At 42.3% G+C, this 17,917-nt stretch overlaps 1 protein-coding gene across 6 annotated transcripts in view; it reads right to left on the reverse strand.

Annotated features, from left to right (window-relative positions):
• LOC141010859 (regulator of G-protein signaling 6) overlaps window positions 1–17,917 on the reverse strand; it is a 36,289-nt gene that overhangs the window by 1,386 nt on the left and 16,986 nt on the right. For 3 of the 6 annotated variants that reach the window (XM_073483988.1, XM_073483987.1, XM_073483986.1), the window contains exons 2-14: window positions 10,535–10,634; window positions 9,719–9,769; window positions 9,514–9,620; window positions 8,122–8,173; window positions 7,592–7,656; window positions 5,499–5,575; window positions 4,670–4,751; window positions 4,277–4,351; window positions 3,516–3,617; window positions 3,200–3,372; window positions 2,816–2,941; window positions 2,035–2,221; window positions 1,239–1,328 (exon numbers count right to left, since the gene is read on the reverse strand). In XM_073483988.1, the coding sequence (XP_073340089.1) occupies window positions 1,239–1,328; window positions 2,035–2,221; window positions 2,816–2,941; window positions 3,200–3,372; window positions 3,516–3,617; window positions 4,277–4,351; window positions 4,670–4,751; window positions 5,499–5,575; window positions 7,592–7,656; window positions 8,122–8,173; window positions 9,514–9,620; window positions 9,719–9,769; window positions 10,535–10,634 (1,287 nt within the window). The remainder of the gene's footprint in view (window positions 1–1,238; window positions 1,329–2,034; window positions 2,222–2,815; window positions 2,942–3,199; window positions 3,373–3,515; window positions 3,618–4,276; window positions 4,352–4,669; window positions 4,752–5,498; window positions 5,576–7,591; window positions 7,657–8,121; window positions 8,174–9,513; window positions 9,621–9,718; window positions 9,770–10,534; window positions 10,635–17,917) is intronic. The other 3 variants (XM_073483991.1, XM_073483990.1, XM_073483992.1) reach the window with 2 other exon arrangements.

Here is a 17,917-nt window from a genome sequence, read left to right on the forward strand (position 1 = left end):
TATTCTGCATGACCATATTCTACAACTACTCGGCCATTAAGTAGGGAAGTACATGAATTATGATGTTAATATGCTTTGCTCAGTGTGGGCCATATACGGTAGCAATGCCAAACTTGAGTAAAAGTCTTAAAGTAGATAAAGGATCTATTCAGTGTATTTAATTATCAATAGTATAAGTTAAAGTAAAATATACAAATATGTATATACTGTAAAGTATTGGTAAACAGATTACCTGCCAGGCTTTAAATAAAGTAAAAAGTACAATATTTGCTTCCAAAATGTAGTGGATAAGAAGTATAAAATAGCAGAAGACGGAGATACTCAAGTAAAATACCTCAAATTTGTACCTAAATACATGAGTAAGTATACTTAGTTACATTCCATCATTGCAAGTAAAGAGGTACTACCACCTTATAAGGCCCATTCCTTACTTACTGTCAATAAGCAGTAATTAGGATGTTTTTGAGGGACAATTCTTAGTTAATGGCCTGGTAGTTGTAGAATATGACCATACAGACTGAGGCATTAACAACTGTTTTTTTAATAATGACTAATAAAGACCTGAGAAGCCAGTAATATACATGCTAATCAGCCACTGGTTAATGGTTGATATGTGTTCCCTAATATAACATTTTTACCAATTAAACTAACAACACTGCTACAACATTGGGACATATCAGGCTGCATCTGCCACCCATTTGTTACACACTTTCTCTTTCTACTTACTGTACGGTGGTAATTTGTATTCACAGCACGACTCTTTGTCTGTGTTTGGCATATGATGTCATGTTTTCTGAGACTGTTCGCTTGACATTTTACATAATTTAGCAGGTTCCTTGCTCCTGTATCTTGGGCGCAGTTGTTTTGCCTTTTGGGGGGCTCTGTTAGCAGTCCCCTGACTGTGTGATTGGCACACCTTATTATGAGCTGACAAATCGCATTAAAAGGACCTGCCTTTGTAGGATATACGTGTGATGTCCTAAACAATGAGTTCTTTGATTTCCTTCGCTTACATCACCTACTGGTGGTGGAAGAATTACTCAGATATATGTATACATATATAATACCACAGTGTAAGAATATGCTGAACCACTCCCCAGCCAGTAAAATGAAATTCTGTCCTATAACTAGGTACTGACAACATACAAACAATAGATATGAACCTGAAATCATTAAGAGAAAGGGAATAAGAGTGACGAAAAGTAGAGGTGACACAGGGGTCAGTGAGTGCAGCTCACCTTCTTTCTGGCCAACAGGAGGTCTTGGTAGATGTTGGATCGCAAAAAGCGTGCATAGCTGTCACTTTTCATTAGCTTGAATATGTGCTCCTGCAATAGAAAGAAACGCTGATGAGTGTGTGTCGAGAATGAGAAGTAAAGAGAAGCGTAGAGCAGTAAAGGAGGGCTGATTATGCTAATGAAATGCATGCATGTGGGGTGATGCAAACAGAGCGTGCCGACATGAGCGGCAGGGTCCTGCGAGACAGAGCTGAGTAATGTCCTGCCAGTGAGAGGCGTACCACGTCACACATCACCTACCCGCTTTAAAGCAGAGGAAACCATGGTGAACCGAGCGAACAACCTATTCATGGCATTACTCGCCTCATTAGGCCCTGGCACAAACACACTCCGTCATTCTTCTTCTCTCCTCTGTCTTTCTTGACACTTGTGTAACATGAGTGGGGTGGAAGGGTTCAGGTTTTCTGTGTGTGTTGTAAACAGGGATGTAGTGGAGGGTAAATCTGTCTGATCTCACTGAAAGGACCTTTTAATGTGGAAAATAGAGCTTATATACCAAAGAGAGTGCTGCTCAATCATTATGGGGTATAATGAGGAGGTGTCATCACCTTTTCTGTACAGCTAAACCTTCTAGGTAGCACTAGAGATGCATTTGCAGTATCGATGTGTACAGGCGCAGGTGTGTTGGCACTGTATGCGTCTGGTGTCTATCCGGACTAGTGTGAGTGTGGGTTCATGCGTGCGTGAGCATATAGCCATGTGAATTCATCCACGAGGCAGGAACAGCTCAGCCCACCTGAGCGTCCTCGTAGCTGTATCGTCCGGGGTCTTTGAGGTTCTGGCTTGTGCGCTCGTAGCTGTGCGAGTCCAGGTTGATGGAGCTCGGCGCTCCCTCGGCCAGAAACTCCTGCCAGATCTCCTGCGCCCGGGAGGCCACTTCCTGGAGCGGCCGTCGCTTCAGATCCTGCACTGCTAACCAGAACCTGCAGCGGCATCATATCTAATCAGTAACAACTTCACCTAAATATGAGATACAGTGTACAAAACATTGGTAGTTAGGCTCTGGCCATTTTGTTGCATTCACTGTTATCACACTGTACATGCTGACAGTGCCTTAGTAAGTTGATATGGCAAAGGTGCATGCAAACACTGGCATGTTTACACATTCAGCAGATTCAGAGACACATTAGCATTCATTTGGAGTCGTGTTCACCTGGTGAATCCAATATTCACAGTTCTGCTAGCTTTGTTTTGCGCTCCACTAACCCCTGAGGGAAATATCAGGCTTTTTAGCAGCTAATTGCTTCACCGTGTTTACCAGCTTTTCACTAACTTTGTCTGTCAGCTATCGAGAGCTTGGCAAGTTTGAAAAAAGGTGTTCTTTCCAACTTTTTTTGCTGAGAGCAGCAAGGAGCGAGCCACAGAAACAAAACAAAGAGCTGAAAGATGCTAAATGGTGTCGCAGAGCTGAGGGGAACTGCAGAGTCAGAAGTAATCATGTGATCCCTTGTTAAAATAAAAAAACATGTATTATTGCTGCTTTAAGAAAGGTAGATGAGCCACAATGACAGCCTCACCGCAGGTTCTCTGAGCTGAACTCTGACTCCAGGAACTTCAGGAACTGGTCTCGTCCTGCCGGATCCTTCAGCGCCTCCTCCAGAGAGAAGCCCCATTTCTTCACGCGCTGCTGGCTGGGGTCACGACTGCTCAGAATAAAACAGATTAGAGAAGAATAGAATAAAACAGAATCAAATAAAAGAGTGGTTTATTGTTTACAAGTCTATTTTCCCTCTTGGTCTATAGAGAGCAGAGGCCAGGAAGTCAGAACACAGTAAACCATCTCGTCCCTTCTATGTTAGGACAACAAAAGTGTATCAGCACTGAGACGTGTATGCTGTAGCATGAGTTTAAAGTACTATCAGCCTCTGGTGAAGAGCACACATCCCAACATGGTCCCTCACCTGGCCTCCAAGTCCCAGAAGGCAGTGTCATCACTGATCCAGGGGTTGGAGGGTTCCATAGCGGACACGAAGGGGTCGTACTCCATGAACTGCTCCGTGTAGCTCATCAGACTGTCGGCCACTTTGGAAACCTTCATACAGTGTCTGTCCAGTTGGGTGTTCAAGAAGGTAATCTGATGGAGAGGAAGAAAGAGTAATGAGGAAGCTAAATAAGGTAACAGCTCATCAGTCTGCGTCCTTGACTGTCGTTATGACGGATGGGTGAGGCAGACTGGTGGTAATGACCTATGGAGAAGACGGTCACACCGTGACTTACCTCCTTCTGAACGTCCTCTTTGGTGGTCTTCCTTGTCGGCTGGGAGCTGATGTGGACGGGACTCGGCTGGCTCTGGCCGTCATCCGGTACCCCGTAGACCGACTGCAGGACACCAAAGGAGAGACGTGTTAAATCTTGTTTTGTTTTGATGGGTTTTCATAAACCTTGACAGACCGATATTGCAGTTTGATAAATGTGAGGTAATAGTTGTGGGACCATTGAAGATACCAAGGTCATGGCTTTAGTATTGTGTCTGGGAATTTGGGGTTTTAATAACCTGAAGAGGAGTTTCGGTTTTCTTACAATACAATTTGTTACACTTTATATCTTTAGATTTGATGGTAATTTATAGAGATTTGTAAAATAAGTATTGATATACATTTTGTTTTTCATTTTATATATATATTTTGTAAATTGTTTTTGAAAAACTATCATTTATTGAAATATTTTACTAAGAATTACTAAAAAATATTTAGATTTCATATATTCATATATTTCATATTCATTTTATGATAACATCGTCAACAAAATGTGCTATTTTTAATATATAAAAAATACATATTTAGAAACATTTTTATGACCGAGCAAAAAACACACACATTTACATCTTATTATTTTGTAACAGTAAAAAAAAAAAAAAAAAAAAAACCCCAGAGAAATACTGATCCTCTTCATTTTTACTGTGTTTTATTAACAGAGATTAACATTGGAAAGATTTGAGATTTTTTTCGATTAGTCATAAACTGTCCTCCTCTCCTCACCTTCTTCACTCTGTGTGGGTTCTTCTCTCTTCGGCACTTGCGGATGTCCATCTCTGTGGTGTTGACACAGCCTGGCTGTGGGAGGCGGCGGGAGACACAGCGTATTTCTGGGTCAGATAACAGTGTCTCTCCAGCATGTATGGTCTGCACTTGCTCTCCTCAAACAACACAGTGTTGTCTCTCTATTCAGCAATGCCAGGCTTACACAAGGCCTGTCTGCAAAGTGACCTAATCTGTTTCTGCTACCAACGACAAAAAAAGATCTCTTGGCAGGCTTTAAATGTAAACATTTCAGCCCTTCTTTTCTTTCTTTCTTTTGTTGTTATTTTTCATTTTTACGCACCACCTGACCCTCCTTTCCTTCTCTTTTTCATGATTTTGATCCTAACTCACCACCGGTCGATGGACATCCCAGAAGGCTCTCTCCTGGCTGTCCAAGATCTTCCTCTCTGCCTTGTCCTTCTTCCTGTCGATCCTGTCAACAGAGGAACAACAAGCCGCTCATATAGAGAGCACACACCTTTGAAAGATCATGTCAAATACAATAAATCAGCCCCCAGAGTGAGTCACTCTCTCTCATAAAAACACACACAGTAACACCACTGACAGGCTGATCTAGGGGGCAAAAAGCTGAAGGGTAGGGGTCTCAACCTGTCTGCCGGACTCACAAAACGATGTCTGGAATTGCCTCCGGTGGGGCCGAGCTCTTACATAACTGACATTTACTGATCGGCCCTTGCTATTGAATAGTTTATTCCCCAGGTGTAAGACTTGTTGTTGTCCATATCACCCTCGCTTGTACAAAACAGCAGCATCTTCACTGAATGCCGTGCGATATAAGTGCTGCACTTACGCATGCAAGCCACCAGATGGAAGTCTCACTAAGAGATAAAAGTGAGGGAGAAAAAGTGGTGTGTGTGTTTAAATCCATAGGGGAATGCTTACTGTATTTAATGCATGTAACCCTCCAGTCAGAGCAGGGCATGAAAACAGAGCATTGTTAATGAGAGGAGCGTTGGCCCAACGCCCAGCTGACACTGCACACTGAAGCATCCTCTCCTCCTCGGGGAAACAGCATCAAACCATGCATGTAGCCAAAGATGTAAACCTGATTTCCTCCGCTTCTCCGTATCCCCACAGCTCTCTCCTGCTAGTGTGTCAGGTTAGAACGACGCTGACGTCACGAGGTGGCTCTGACTCACATGTGCTCGCATGTACTCACTTGACTTGCGCCTCGGCTTGCATGAAGATAAATTCCCACTTCCTGGCGAAAGCCCTCTGCAGCCGGGCGAGGTTCTCCTGGAGGAACCAATCAGGCGCAGCGTTAGGGGAGCAGGTTATTTGAATTCAAGGACTTTAGATGATTACATTATCCATTCACTGTGATGGCGTGCCTTTACTTTGGATTACCTGTGCTGAGAGAAATGATCTGAACATGTTACTGAACTGCAGCTACCACACAGTGTTTGGAGTTCCATGCGTGTATACTATTATTGAATTAATCAGTGTAGAAACTGACACTAATCACTGTATACTTGACAAAATATTTGGCGATTTCGACAAATGTGTGTTTTGTTTTTTGCTCACTTGACAAGATTGACACCACTCTCATGTGTGTACAGTAAATATGAAGCCACTGTAGACAGCTGGTTAGTTTAGCTTAGCATGAAAACTAGAAACGGGTACACGGCTAGCCTGGCTCTAAACAACGTTAGCAGAATCTGCTTGCTAATTAGCATGCTTTTCTCTTATTTGTTGAAGCGCTACAACACCAAACGGTAAAAACTACACTTTTTTTGGCCTGGCCCACTAACTTCCTTCCTGAAGTCTTGACGTTGAAATGTTTACATGTATGAAACAAACAAGATATATCACGGTAACTGTTGAACTTCAGAGCTGCTTCTAGGTTTAAATTGTTATCTTTAGGTGAAGCATGGCTAGTCGTTTCCTGGTTTTCGGTCTTTGTGCTAAGCTAACTAAGCTAACTGGCTGTGGCAGACATGAGAGCGGTATGAATCTTCTCATCAACTGTGTGCAAAAAAGCAAATAAATACATTTCCAGTGATGAACTGTGACTAAATACACAAATTTAAGTTCTGCACTTAAGTACAATTTTAAGGTACTTGTACTTTACTTGAGTACTTCTATGTTCTGCCACTTTATACTTCCAACTAAGTAGATTACTAGTTGAAATTAGTTACTTCCACCCCTGGTGTATACATGTAAATGTATGTGTAATTTACTTTTACTTGTACTTTTGATACTTAAGTACATTTAATATCAGATACTGGAAGACTTTTACTCAAGTACTATACTTATGGGTGACTTTCACTTTTCTAAAGTAATATTTCAACCTGATGTCTTTACTTTTACTCAAGTGTGACTTTTAGCTACTTCTTACAAGTGTCAAACTATTCCTTTTACTATTACCGTGTTGCAAGATACAAAATAGACTCTGAAAGTCTAACATGATTTGGTTTAGATGGCTACAATTCTACCTATTTCAGTTTCACTATTACTGTAATGACAAAATAGCATAGACTTAGACTCCAGAGCTGCATTTTTAGATATCATCTCGGGTGTGAGACCAGCAAAAGTCACAACCATACAATGTCTTGAGTACACTGAGTGCAACTTAGCATCACGGGATAAAATGCTCTTGAAAGCTCCATAATGCACTTATATAAAACACTGCCTACTAAACAACAGCATGTTCTTAATAACACCATCCGAGCAAGCATATGTCATACAGTATATGACCTCATTACATAGAGAGAAAGATCTCTGAGTACTAACTAGCTGGGATGTAAACAGCGAGAGCAATGAGGCCTGGAGGCATAAAGTGACCTGAATTGGAGACAAAGGAAGTCGACTGGACAATAGTTGCAGAGTAGTTTAGAATATTAAAGTACAGTGCTTTGCTGTTGTATAACACCAAGAGATCAGCACTGCAGTAATGCCCCTTTCGAGACTGTATCGATCTGCTGATGCCATGTAGACCTAAAGATACTTTCGCATACATTATGTGGCCAGTAAATGACTGGATTGTACTCTGCCAAATGGTGCTCCCGAAAAAGCAAATGACCCTTAACAGATTTGTATAAAAGTCTGTAATTTGATAATGGCTTTTTGCCGGGAAGAATGGATTTAGGCATCTCGAGGCCCCAGAGGACACTGTTTCAGCTCTTTGGTTTTTCAGCAAAGTGAAAGAAAACAGGAAATTCAGAGTGTCATCATATTACTGTCCGCGCGCAATGACGGCATTGAAGCGAGAGCTTCCCGGCATCACTGAAAACAAAATGACGGTGTACTTACAGCCTCGTAGTCAGCTAGCTCAAGCCTGGCCTTATTCTGCATGGTGCGCTTGCAGAGGTAAATGGCTGCAGGGGGAAAAGAGAGACAGCGTGAGACATGAAGAGGGCAGTAGAGTTAGTCAGGTGGGTTGTCTGGCTTTTGTATAAAAAAAGGAATGTCTCCAACGGATCATGCTCTTCTTTTGACTGAGGGCTCAGCTGTGTGAAGCAACACTAATGAGCGGAGCAGGGCGGGAGATGTGTTGTCTTCTGAAATAACAAGCCTCAAGTAAATGCCATGCAGAGAGCTGGAGATGTGCTTCTATCAGTAACTCTCCCTTCTTTTTGTTGGGCTAATCTTGGCCCGCAGGATTCTCTCTTGTGGGGTCTACTCGGGGCCACAACAGTTACAAGGAACAGCCCCGTGGATCGATACTCAGTGAGTGTCAACAACAGATCTACAGTGTGAGTTACAGAGACAGCCGCAGGCGTTAGCGAGATCTTCCTGGTTTGGAGAAAGAGGCAAACATTGAGAGACAGCGGGTGACTCACCATAGTCTGTGTTCTCAGGCTCCCAACAGTTAGAAGGCCAGAAGTACGGAGACTGACGAAAACAGAGGGGGATGAAACAGACACAGACTTTGTTTATTTACTAATCAGGATTACATTCTTGACAAGATGAACAATAATAGGTTGGATTCCCATTTCTCCCACCACCCACACACTTCCACTCTGAAGTCAAAAAGTCTGTCGGATGTTGGATGATGATCCCTGACGTACGCGCGCTGCACAAAAACCATCTGGGGAGCGATGGAAGCTATATTCTCTCTATCCATTTTTAATTGTCTATTGCAAATGATATTACACATTCAAAGTTCATTCCCGAGTCTGTTAATAATGGATCACTCACATCTATCATGCATTCTTAATAAGGGGGCAGAATTAGAAGTTGGTGGTGGTACTCCACATATTTCACTCGCGCTGTTACTCATGGCGGTGATTAGCCCGGGAGCAGAAGGCTGACGCTAATGAATGTGCTTGTTTGAGTGTAACGAACAAAAAGGTTAACGTGCTCTCATTTAGTGTCATTATTATTGTCATTTCAACTCCGAGAGGATGGAGTCTGTGAGACTTCGCCGCTGCAAACAGAAGACAGTTGTCATTAAATCTGGGTCTCCTACCAGAATAGTATCTATTTATAGACCGGCAAACAAACGTTCCTCTGTCGCTAATCCGTGCAGCACAGCTATGAGGACCGGCCAACACATTTCCATTGCACCGTGGACTCTTTATAGATGTTCTGATGACGCGGGCCTGTTGCATCACGACAACATCAGAGGGGAGTATTTTTAGCCCTCTGCTGAATGAGCAAGTGTGACACATGCTGCCCTCCCTACGCAGGCACAATAATGGCTTTTAATCTTAAGCAATAGAGGTGAAGACAAATGCATTCAGAGTTAAATCGAGGGGGAGGAGCGGGAGGGGGGGAGGCAGGTGACGGTGAAAAGTGCAGAGCCAGCGTGCGGCCAGCTCAGTGCTTCCCATAGGGGGAGCCTGCCTGCCTGCCTGCCTGCCTGCCTGGCCGGATTAGGATGCTAATGGCCCAGTCACAGTAATGAGTCATCGTGGAGCCCGTAGCCATCAGAAGGACCTGTCAAAGTTCATGCTGGATCAGATGGAGCGAGGAGAAAAAACACCCCTCTGACAAGCAGTGCGGCTGGCCCGTGGGCTCTGTTCCGCGGCCCACCTCTTGCTCTGACGCAGCGTCCAGCAGGGATATACAGTATCGACCTTGGTGCGATGACTAATAGGCTTAGCGAGGATTGCTCTCATTAGCATCATGCAATAAACATATCCCTCTGATCAACTACCATCATCTTATTATTCTGTATTCAAAGGCAGCCCCAGCTCACAAGGACTCTCTCACGGTGGAGCTCTCTGTACCTGAAAGCGATAAAGAGTTCCATCATCTTTTAGTGTCAGGACGTGGTCAGAGATGGGGAAGATGTAGCCATGGGCAGCGACAAGACTCCCAAGGTGGATGGCTTCAGCTGTTGAGGAAAAATGAAAGCGTCATTTGAAATTGCCTTCCTCCTCAGTTGAGCTCTATTGTGCTTACATGTAATGACAGATTGCTCAGCGGGCATACCTGGATCCTCAATGGAGAGGTTTTTCATCAGCCACTGAACAATGTCCGCCCCTGGTATTCAGAGAAGGACATTTGTTAGAGGCGGCGTCACAGTTCCACATCTGCAACAGTTTCAACAAAAGCCCCAATCCACAAACACAAATGAGCTTCGAGGAAGTCTTTGTGACTCGTCTCCGTTTAGAGCTGTGGGTCAAAGCTGTCAAAGCTGACTAAGCGTCTAAATATAACATAATGTTAACAGATTTGCAGCCGTTTCTCTCTTTCTGCTCCTGGACAGCACAATATTTTGGCCCGGACTATGTGCTTGGCAGAGGCTGATGAGAGATCGTGAGGCCATCGGGCCCGGGGGTGCCACGTGAAGGAGTGACTCCGAAAACAACCTCTGGGAGAGCAGGAGCGACCCCCTCGTCCAACGCTGGTGACTCATTTCGTGCACAAACAAGAAAGAGTACAGTGCATACACACAGAGGGACACACACATAACTAAGAGGGAGAAAAGTAGCTTTTGTGGGGTAGCATCACACCACAGGCTGTTTCCTCAGTGGCTGAGGTCTTATTGGAAATGACATCATCTGCCTCCAACTGTAGTAGCAGCAATTTAAATGAGACCAAAAGGTCATATTTGGTTTACTGATTCTGACTCGTCCGCTCGCTGAGTGAGACAACAAAACACACACAAACAATTATCATCACATCAAGGAAGATAAGGCCTTATTAAGGAGGATGTACACACAGAACAACAGGATATGTAAATGTGCAATCACATCCCATACAGTAAACAGACATGAACACACACCTACACACACAAACACAAACCTGATACCACGCTGGGGATCTTGGAGAGGAAGCTTTTGACAGTCCGGATGGCAACACCGCCTGCCTTCTCATCTTGTATTCGTGTAACGATGTCTTCAATCTGTAGGGACGCCAGAGGGAGAGTGTGTTAAAAAAAAATCACATATTTTAATTTATTTGTAAATGCTTCCAACACCATAGCTGGGGTTTTTATTGCATATTTTTTTGTTCTTTTTTCTGGATTAATTCATTTAGAAGAATAATTAAACATCCAATTTCAGTAGCTTCCCTAAATTGGGCAGCTATTGGTCTATTAAATTTAAACATACGATTCAGAGTTAAAGCTGCAACAACGGACATTTTGGCCGATTGGGTGCAGCAAAACAAGCTGTAGACTCAATAAAACTAAAATGACAAATATGTTAGCAGTTTAACAGTTGCCTACTTACACATCCAGCAGAGACAGAGAAACATTAGCATTCATGTTTTTGCACCTAATGGATGCAAGTTAAATCTTTACTCTCCCCTAGCTCTGTTTTTGGTCATAATTTATCTAACTGCTAACTGTGTCCTTCTGCTGCTCGGTGCTGGTCGAGCACTATGTAGCGGGTTTATGGAAGCTTTTTCATTGAGAAAAGCTGCCTTCCATGTCTGTACAAAATGTTGATGAGAGCAATGAGAGTGAATCAAAAACAGGCAAATCACCTGTAAAACCAAAACAATTAGCAAAAAGACTTTAAAATGCTCCATAGAGCATTATTTTTGTTTGAAGAAAAAAAAATACATAAATAGAAAATTCAATTCAATGCTTTTAACCCATTTATCACATCTGCATGATTTTTTATGTTGGGCACCAAATGGAAATCTTAAAAAAAATGAAATCCTACATTTAGTAGCTTTAAAAGGATGAGTTCACCCAAATATTAAAATGCAGGCATTATCTACTCAGACTGGTGAAGATCAGGGTTGAAGCCAGAAGTTGAATTTTCACAAATTATATTTTGACAGTAATAAAAAGTGACATCCTTTAGTACGAACACTATGAAGCCTTAAGACGGAACAGGCTTGGGTCAAAGGTTCAATATCGAATTGTTCACTGAAACATGCATGTATTTGCTCGGTAATCTAGTTGACGTTGTGTGTGACTTATTTAGCTGTAACAAGGGCTTTGGCCGATTGAAAAAAGGCTGTCACAGCTATTCCCCGGAGGCAGAGATAAACATCACACCTCCGACACTGCCAAAGCCCCAAACACATCACACATCAGCAGCCTAAAATTAGGCCCAGCGCGGCACAGCTCGCCACTCAGTACACTCACTTCACAGGGGGGAGCGCATACAGTAAACAAGTGGACATCCGGTCACTCAAGGACATGGACACACACGCACAAACATACGGAAATCCATATAGAGAGAACAAAAACACACAAACATACAGAAAATCTGTGTTTGGTCAAGTCCTGGACCGGGTTGTTTATGTTCATAAGTAGTCAGGTCAGGTCACGTGTTGATGTGAGCAGTCAGTGCTCTGTTGCCTGATGGAGTCTCACTGGAAATCAATATATGTCAAAAAGATCCTGATTTTGCACACTTAGCTGTATTATCAGCAGCCTACCATATGCAGTGCTGTAGCTGCTAAGGTCGTTGCGCTGGCTATTAAATTCTTTATGGCTCCCTAAGCATCTGTCTGGTAAGTAAGCGCATTCAGATGCTCGTACACATACACACTCACATGCATATGCACAACAGGCCCACACTCTGCTACAGTATGACAAAGCTGATTAGGAGAATTTTCAAGGGTTCAAGTCATGGGCTCGACACGCTCCATATTTAAAGAAGCCTTTTCCGTTTTCTCTCATTCAAAGTAGGCTATAGCATGTTCCCTCCTTATCCCACCACATTCACAGTTGACTTCAAGTCACGATCACAGGCGCACAGCATCACAGTGTGCTCTACATCTAGACCCTCTTTCCCTCTTCTCTCGTTCCTCCTTCCTCCACTGTTCATTCATCATTTAACACAGCATATCTGTGAGTGAACTCCCACCACTGTGGCGGGCAGAAAGGCTCTAAAACATTTCATGAAGGTATGCTCCGTGCCCGTTGATGATACGGCACCTGGTTATGGGTTTATTTTCTATTTTTAGCCACGCTAGTCTGTCGGAATGTCTGTCGATCAGTCGGTCCTCCAGACTGAAATATCTCAACAGCGATTGGATGAATTATGATCAGATTTGGAGCACAATTTAATGTTTCCCAATTGTGGTTTCCCCTTAACTTTGCATTTAAGGCCACCATCAGTAGCGCTATGGTTAGCGACATTCCCATCAGCTTGAGCTGTAGCTTGGGTTTAGTGCTTATGAGCTATTTTTTGCATTCTAATACACACTAAACTAAGATAGTAAACATGGAAAACATTGTTTACTAAACATTAGCATGTTAACTTTGTCAGTGTGGGCATGTTAACATACTGACATTAGCATTTAGCTCTGTTCTGAAGCTCCTATGTTACCAGGAACCTGTGTTCCCATCGTCCTACACTGCCAAGGTCCCAGTGCCCTATGTTCCCAGAGTCCTATGGTACCAGGGTCCTATGTTAGCAGGATCCTGCACTCCCAGGGTCCTATGTTACCCGCTTCAACGTTCTGTTAACCCACATCAACCCTAATATTGTATTTGGGTCAAAACCCTCACCCTAACCTTGAGAACACAGGATCTTGGGAATTAAGGGATCCTTTATCATGTTCCCATTACGTGACATATAAATCTGAGTAAGGACCAAGGCAACATATGAAAGTAAATGTATAAAGCCTTTCTATCATCTTTACATTCATAGATATACTGTATGTCCTCAACCCATTGCACTTCTTCATATTGTACTTATTAAAGCGATAATCTATCAAAAATCTACAATATCTTTTGGAAAAAGTGGATAGTAGTGTGAAAGGAGAACAACAGGCAGAGTGCAGCATGCTACAGCCCATTTACTCAACCACCATTACAATCAAAGGTAATCATCCTCCCTGGCAAAGCATTAAATGGATGATTCATCCACGCGCCCCATCAATCTACAACAAAACACCAAGATGTATATGGATTTAATAACACATAATGCAGAGCAGAGCGGAGGGGAAGAGAGCACTGCGTGGCAAGACAATTACCAATCTCTCACCATAAGCTTGAGAGAGTGTCTTGGCATGAATTATTGAACATCCACTATGGAGAATTACCGCCTCAACTCTTGTTGATAAATCTCTCACAGTGCGGGGAGGGGAGAGAGAGAGCCGCATCTGCCCTCTGTGTTATGAACAAAACCTCAGTATTTTAGGCCTGCTTTCGCCTACAACTGAGCATAAACAGTTTTACATGGGAACAATCAGGTTCATGGCAGATTAGCAGTGAATACATCGCCATGTTTCCCTTGAAGACAAACCTTCAACGCAAGACAACAGGGAAAAAGCTTTGAAATCAGCTCTGTTCGGTTCAGCTCTGAAGGACTCCGCAATCCCCCGAGACACAACAACATGCAAAGGATTAAGTCCTTTTGTTCTCATGTAATAATGGACCCTGGAACGGGTATAGCAGTATAGAAAGAAGAACTCATTATCTCTCTATAGGATGACAGCAGACAAGAAGTGCTTGGCACAGCTACAGATAGTGCACATCGTATCTCCTGGATGTACAGGCTAATGGTGTTCGCAGCTTGGTGTGGAGGGTTTTTTGAGAGCTGAAAATTGCTGCTAGCATGCGATAACAGCACTTTGCCCCTTCGCCACCGGGCTCTATAAATGATTATCAGGAGAACACTTGTGTATCTTGCCACTGTATGTTTGCATTCGCCGCACTCGTGTGTGCAGATTTTGTACCAATGCATGGCCGTGTGTGTTTGTGCGCGTGGGTGTGTTTGTGTTGTCGTTTGTCCACCTTATCTTTTATGGCTTTGAGGGCAGCACTCGCACTCTGGATGGCACACGTAGGAGGGTAAAGGTGTAGGGAGAATGTGAGGGAGCAGCTCGAGGTGAAGTACGACGATAGCGGAAAGCGTTTACTCCACAGGCCTGTCTGTTTTAACGGCTAAATCAAGATGGCACCGCTTCCTGTAACATGGTTTTTGTAATTGGGAGTTAATGAAGTAAAATGAAACAGGGCATCAGCGACATAGATACCATCGAGCAATTGTGGCATGCTTGAACTCTGGTAGGCAGGCTGGTGAGTATGGAAAAAAATCACTTCACTACTAATTGAAACACCGCGTCCTTCTTCCAAAAATGGCCAGAGATGAAGCTATTAAAAACTGCCCCAGTCTTCAGAAATGAGACAGCTGCTGCTAAAAGATGTATCAGGCGGTAATAGTGCCATCAATGATTCAGCAGTCATCAGCGGGCTCAGGCACACTTGTCATTGTTGAAAAAAATGTGGGTCTGTGAGGGGAAAAAAAATGTCCAGGTGACGGGTGAAAAGATAAATTCACGGCCCGGAGACAGTTATGATACGTAGGTGAGAGCTGGATGAAGATAAAATAGTGACGAGGCTTTGAAAAGTTTTTTTTCTTTTTTGTCAAGTCATTCTCAAACTCCAACAGTATAGCGGCCATCATGCTTTTACTGTGTAAGTACGTGTCCTGTTTTGAGTATCCCAGGGTTCATAAGTGTTTTTAAAAAGAAACACGCCATATATTAAAAACAAAATGTAGTTTATCTGTAATGATTTCAGCATGAAGAACCTCTTCCATAACTGGCAAACAGAATGTAACCATACTTTAAATGCATTAGGATGTATTACTGTAGGATTGTATTATATGATGCATAATGCTATTATGAATGTGAACAGCTGGCTGGATTTTACTGCTCAGTGAAAATTTAACAGCATGACACAATGTTCCTAACATGACAAAAGAAAGCCTGCGCTCCCTTCTTCTGCTGTTTGTTTCTAATCCGGATGGAAAATAACAGCCCAGGGTATTAAAATCATTGTTTTTTCTAATACCACAGTGATATTCAAAATGTTTTCCAGTTATTAAAATATAGTTCCTGCACTGTAATCCTCTGAAGTATAATAAAATATGAATACATCTTAACTTAGTAACCTTCAAGAATAAACGGCGATGCTCTACTAGATGATTATTCATCATCTGACCCCAGTACAGATACAGTATACAGCCATAGTTGAACGAGTGTTTCGAAACTTTTTTTTATAATGTGGTTCATTGCCAGGGCAGCTGGAAATCTAATTACCAAGGTTTTTCCAGCTTCAAAAGGCTCAGAGAAAAAAACAAACAATTTTTATAATGAGATTTGCTTTGTGTACGTCAGACGTGATGGAGGCCATCAGTATTGCAGCCCCGAACCAGGGATTCATGCCTCACACAAAATTCTTCACTGTGCTTCTCTCTGCTGTCGCATCCTCCGACGTTCAACACAAATTAATTTCAACAAAAACACTGAAAGTATGCATATATTATAATGGCTTGAATTAGTTTAAAAATCCATCTTGTGCAATTATGTGAAAACAATTAAGACTACCGCCTTCTACCTCTCATAAACCAGGCCTTTTTCAGGAAGACTTGTAAAGAGGCCACCGCCTCAAGCAGCTGTTTCTAAGTGTAACTCTACATCCTGAATTTTATGTCTTTTCTGTGTGACCTGAAGCTGCTGCTGTCCTTCTACTGTACTTTTAACCTTACATAAGTCTTCCTTTCTTCCTTTCCTTAAAGCACTACTACATTGCACACTATATTTTTCTATATTGTTAGGCCTGCTAACTGCCGCAGGGTGTTGAAGAATTTTCCGGCCTGAAACTTTGACTCTCCTTCACAGTGAGCGACCGTGGCTGTACTGAGCCCCTGCTGGCTCACAGAGCAGTAGCCTGTCCGATGCGTGCTTTCACCCGGAGTGTGCTGTCACGAGCACTGTGTTTTGCAGTGCTTATGTTTCCAGACACTTGTGGGCTAGTAGGACACCACTAGCATCGTAATCTCGCTTGGCAGTCGGCCTGTTGCCTTCCCTTGTGTTGTGTACTATTGTGGACTATTTGTGTGATTGCATGTGTATATAAAGTTTTTGCGATTTGATTTTTTTTTAACAATATGGTGACATTTTATCTTTCTAAAAGGAACTCACTCGAAATAATTGTTTTCTTTGCTAAATCTGAGCATTTTTACATACAACATTTGAACTTCAACAGCATTTTGTCCTCTTTTACTTTAATTAACCCATTATTATTCCTGGACATTTATGTAAAATTATCCCAAACATCTATCCTAGTCTCGCCTTGAGTAAATTCAAAGCTGTTGTTGAACCATTTGGAGTACAGTTATGGTTTTGGGCTCTGTCGAAAGGTTATAATTAGATTTTTCTTCCAAAGCTGTCAGAATTTTTTAATGAGAAAATAAGCCTGCAGATGACCTGTAACTGCCTCAATTAGCTGGAAAACACAGTGGGTCCATCTCATATAGAATTACATGGTTCAAGTTAAAATTTAATCACAATGTCACTGAAAATGAACACTTAACACATGGTTTTCAAAGGAAATACCCAGGCGCCTGGCAAAAAAAGAAAAAAAGAAAAATGAAGTCATTTTGGGACCTCAAAATAACCCTGATTGAAAGTAATGGGCCAAAACTCATTAAGGTTCCTTATTTCCTTATTTAAACTAACATTGTGTATATAAAATAGTCAAAACAAGTGCTTAGGTGGAAAAACAGCCTATTCAAAGAGCAAAACACATAAAACCACATAAACTGGCATAATTTCCAAGTTTATGGCTTCAAAAACTGTAATAAACTATATATTACTGGATTTGAAATTTCGCTGGCTACATGATGCATCAGTCATCAGGAGGCTGGTGTGTAAGTGGCTCAGGAGAGAGGAGGAAGAAGAGAGTGGGCTACAGGGCGGGCGTAGAAACTTCTATCTGCTCAAATGAGCTGTCAATCAAATGGCTGCCATCTCAGGATCTCCAATGTAGAGAGATGATGGGGTCTGCTTTGAAATCAGGACTCTTTTTTTACAGATAATAACATGACAAAGCATCCGCGAACACAGTTTTTTATTTGCCATTTTGTCATGATTATACTGTGAAATACTGTGTTTTGGACAAAATATGTTGCTGAAATGGATCTAGTGGACATTTGGGAATAAAAGAAGACAATTTTTGTTTGTTTGAGTTTGATGCACTACTGTTTGTAAGCGTGTTTGTTTGTTTGTTTGTTGATTGTACCTTGCTGATGTGGTTTTAACTTGAAATGGTTTGCATGAATAGAATCTATATGGCATGACTGTACACTTAAATCATATGAATGAAGTGAAAAAGGACTTTGCATGTGCTGAAACACTGTTCTGTAGCTCCTACATATTTGTAGTTCATGAAGTTGCTAACAAACGCAATCACACTGAGGTCAAAATTTT

The sequence above is a fragment of the Pagrus major genome, chromosome 16, assembly GCF_040436345.1.
Source record: "Pagrus major chromosome 16, Pma_NU_1.0".
NCBI classification, from domain to species: domain Eukaryota; kingdom Metazoa; phylum Chordata; class Actinopteri; order Spariformes; family Sparidae; genus Pagrus; species Pagrus major.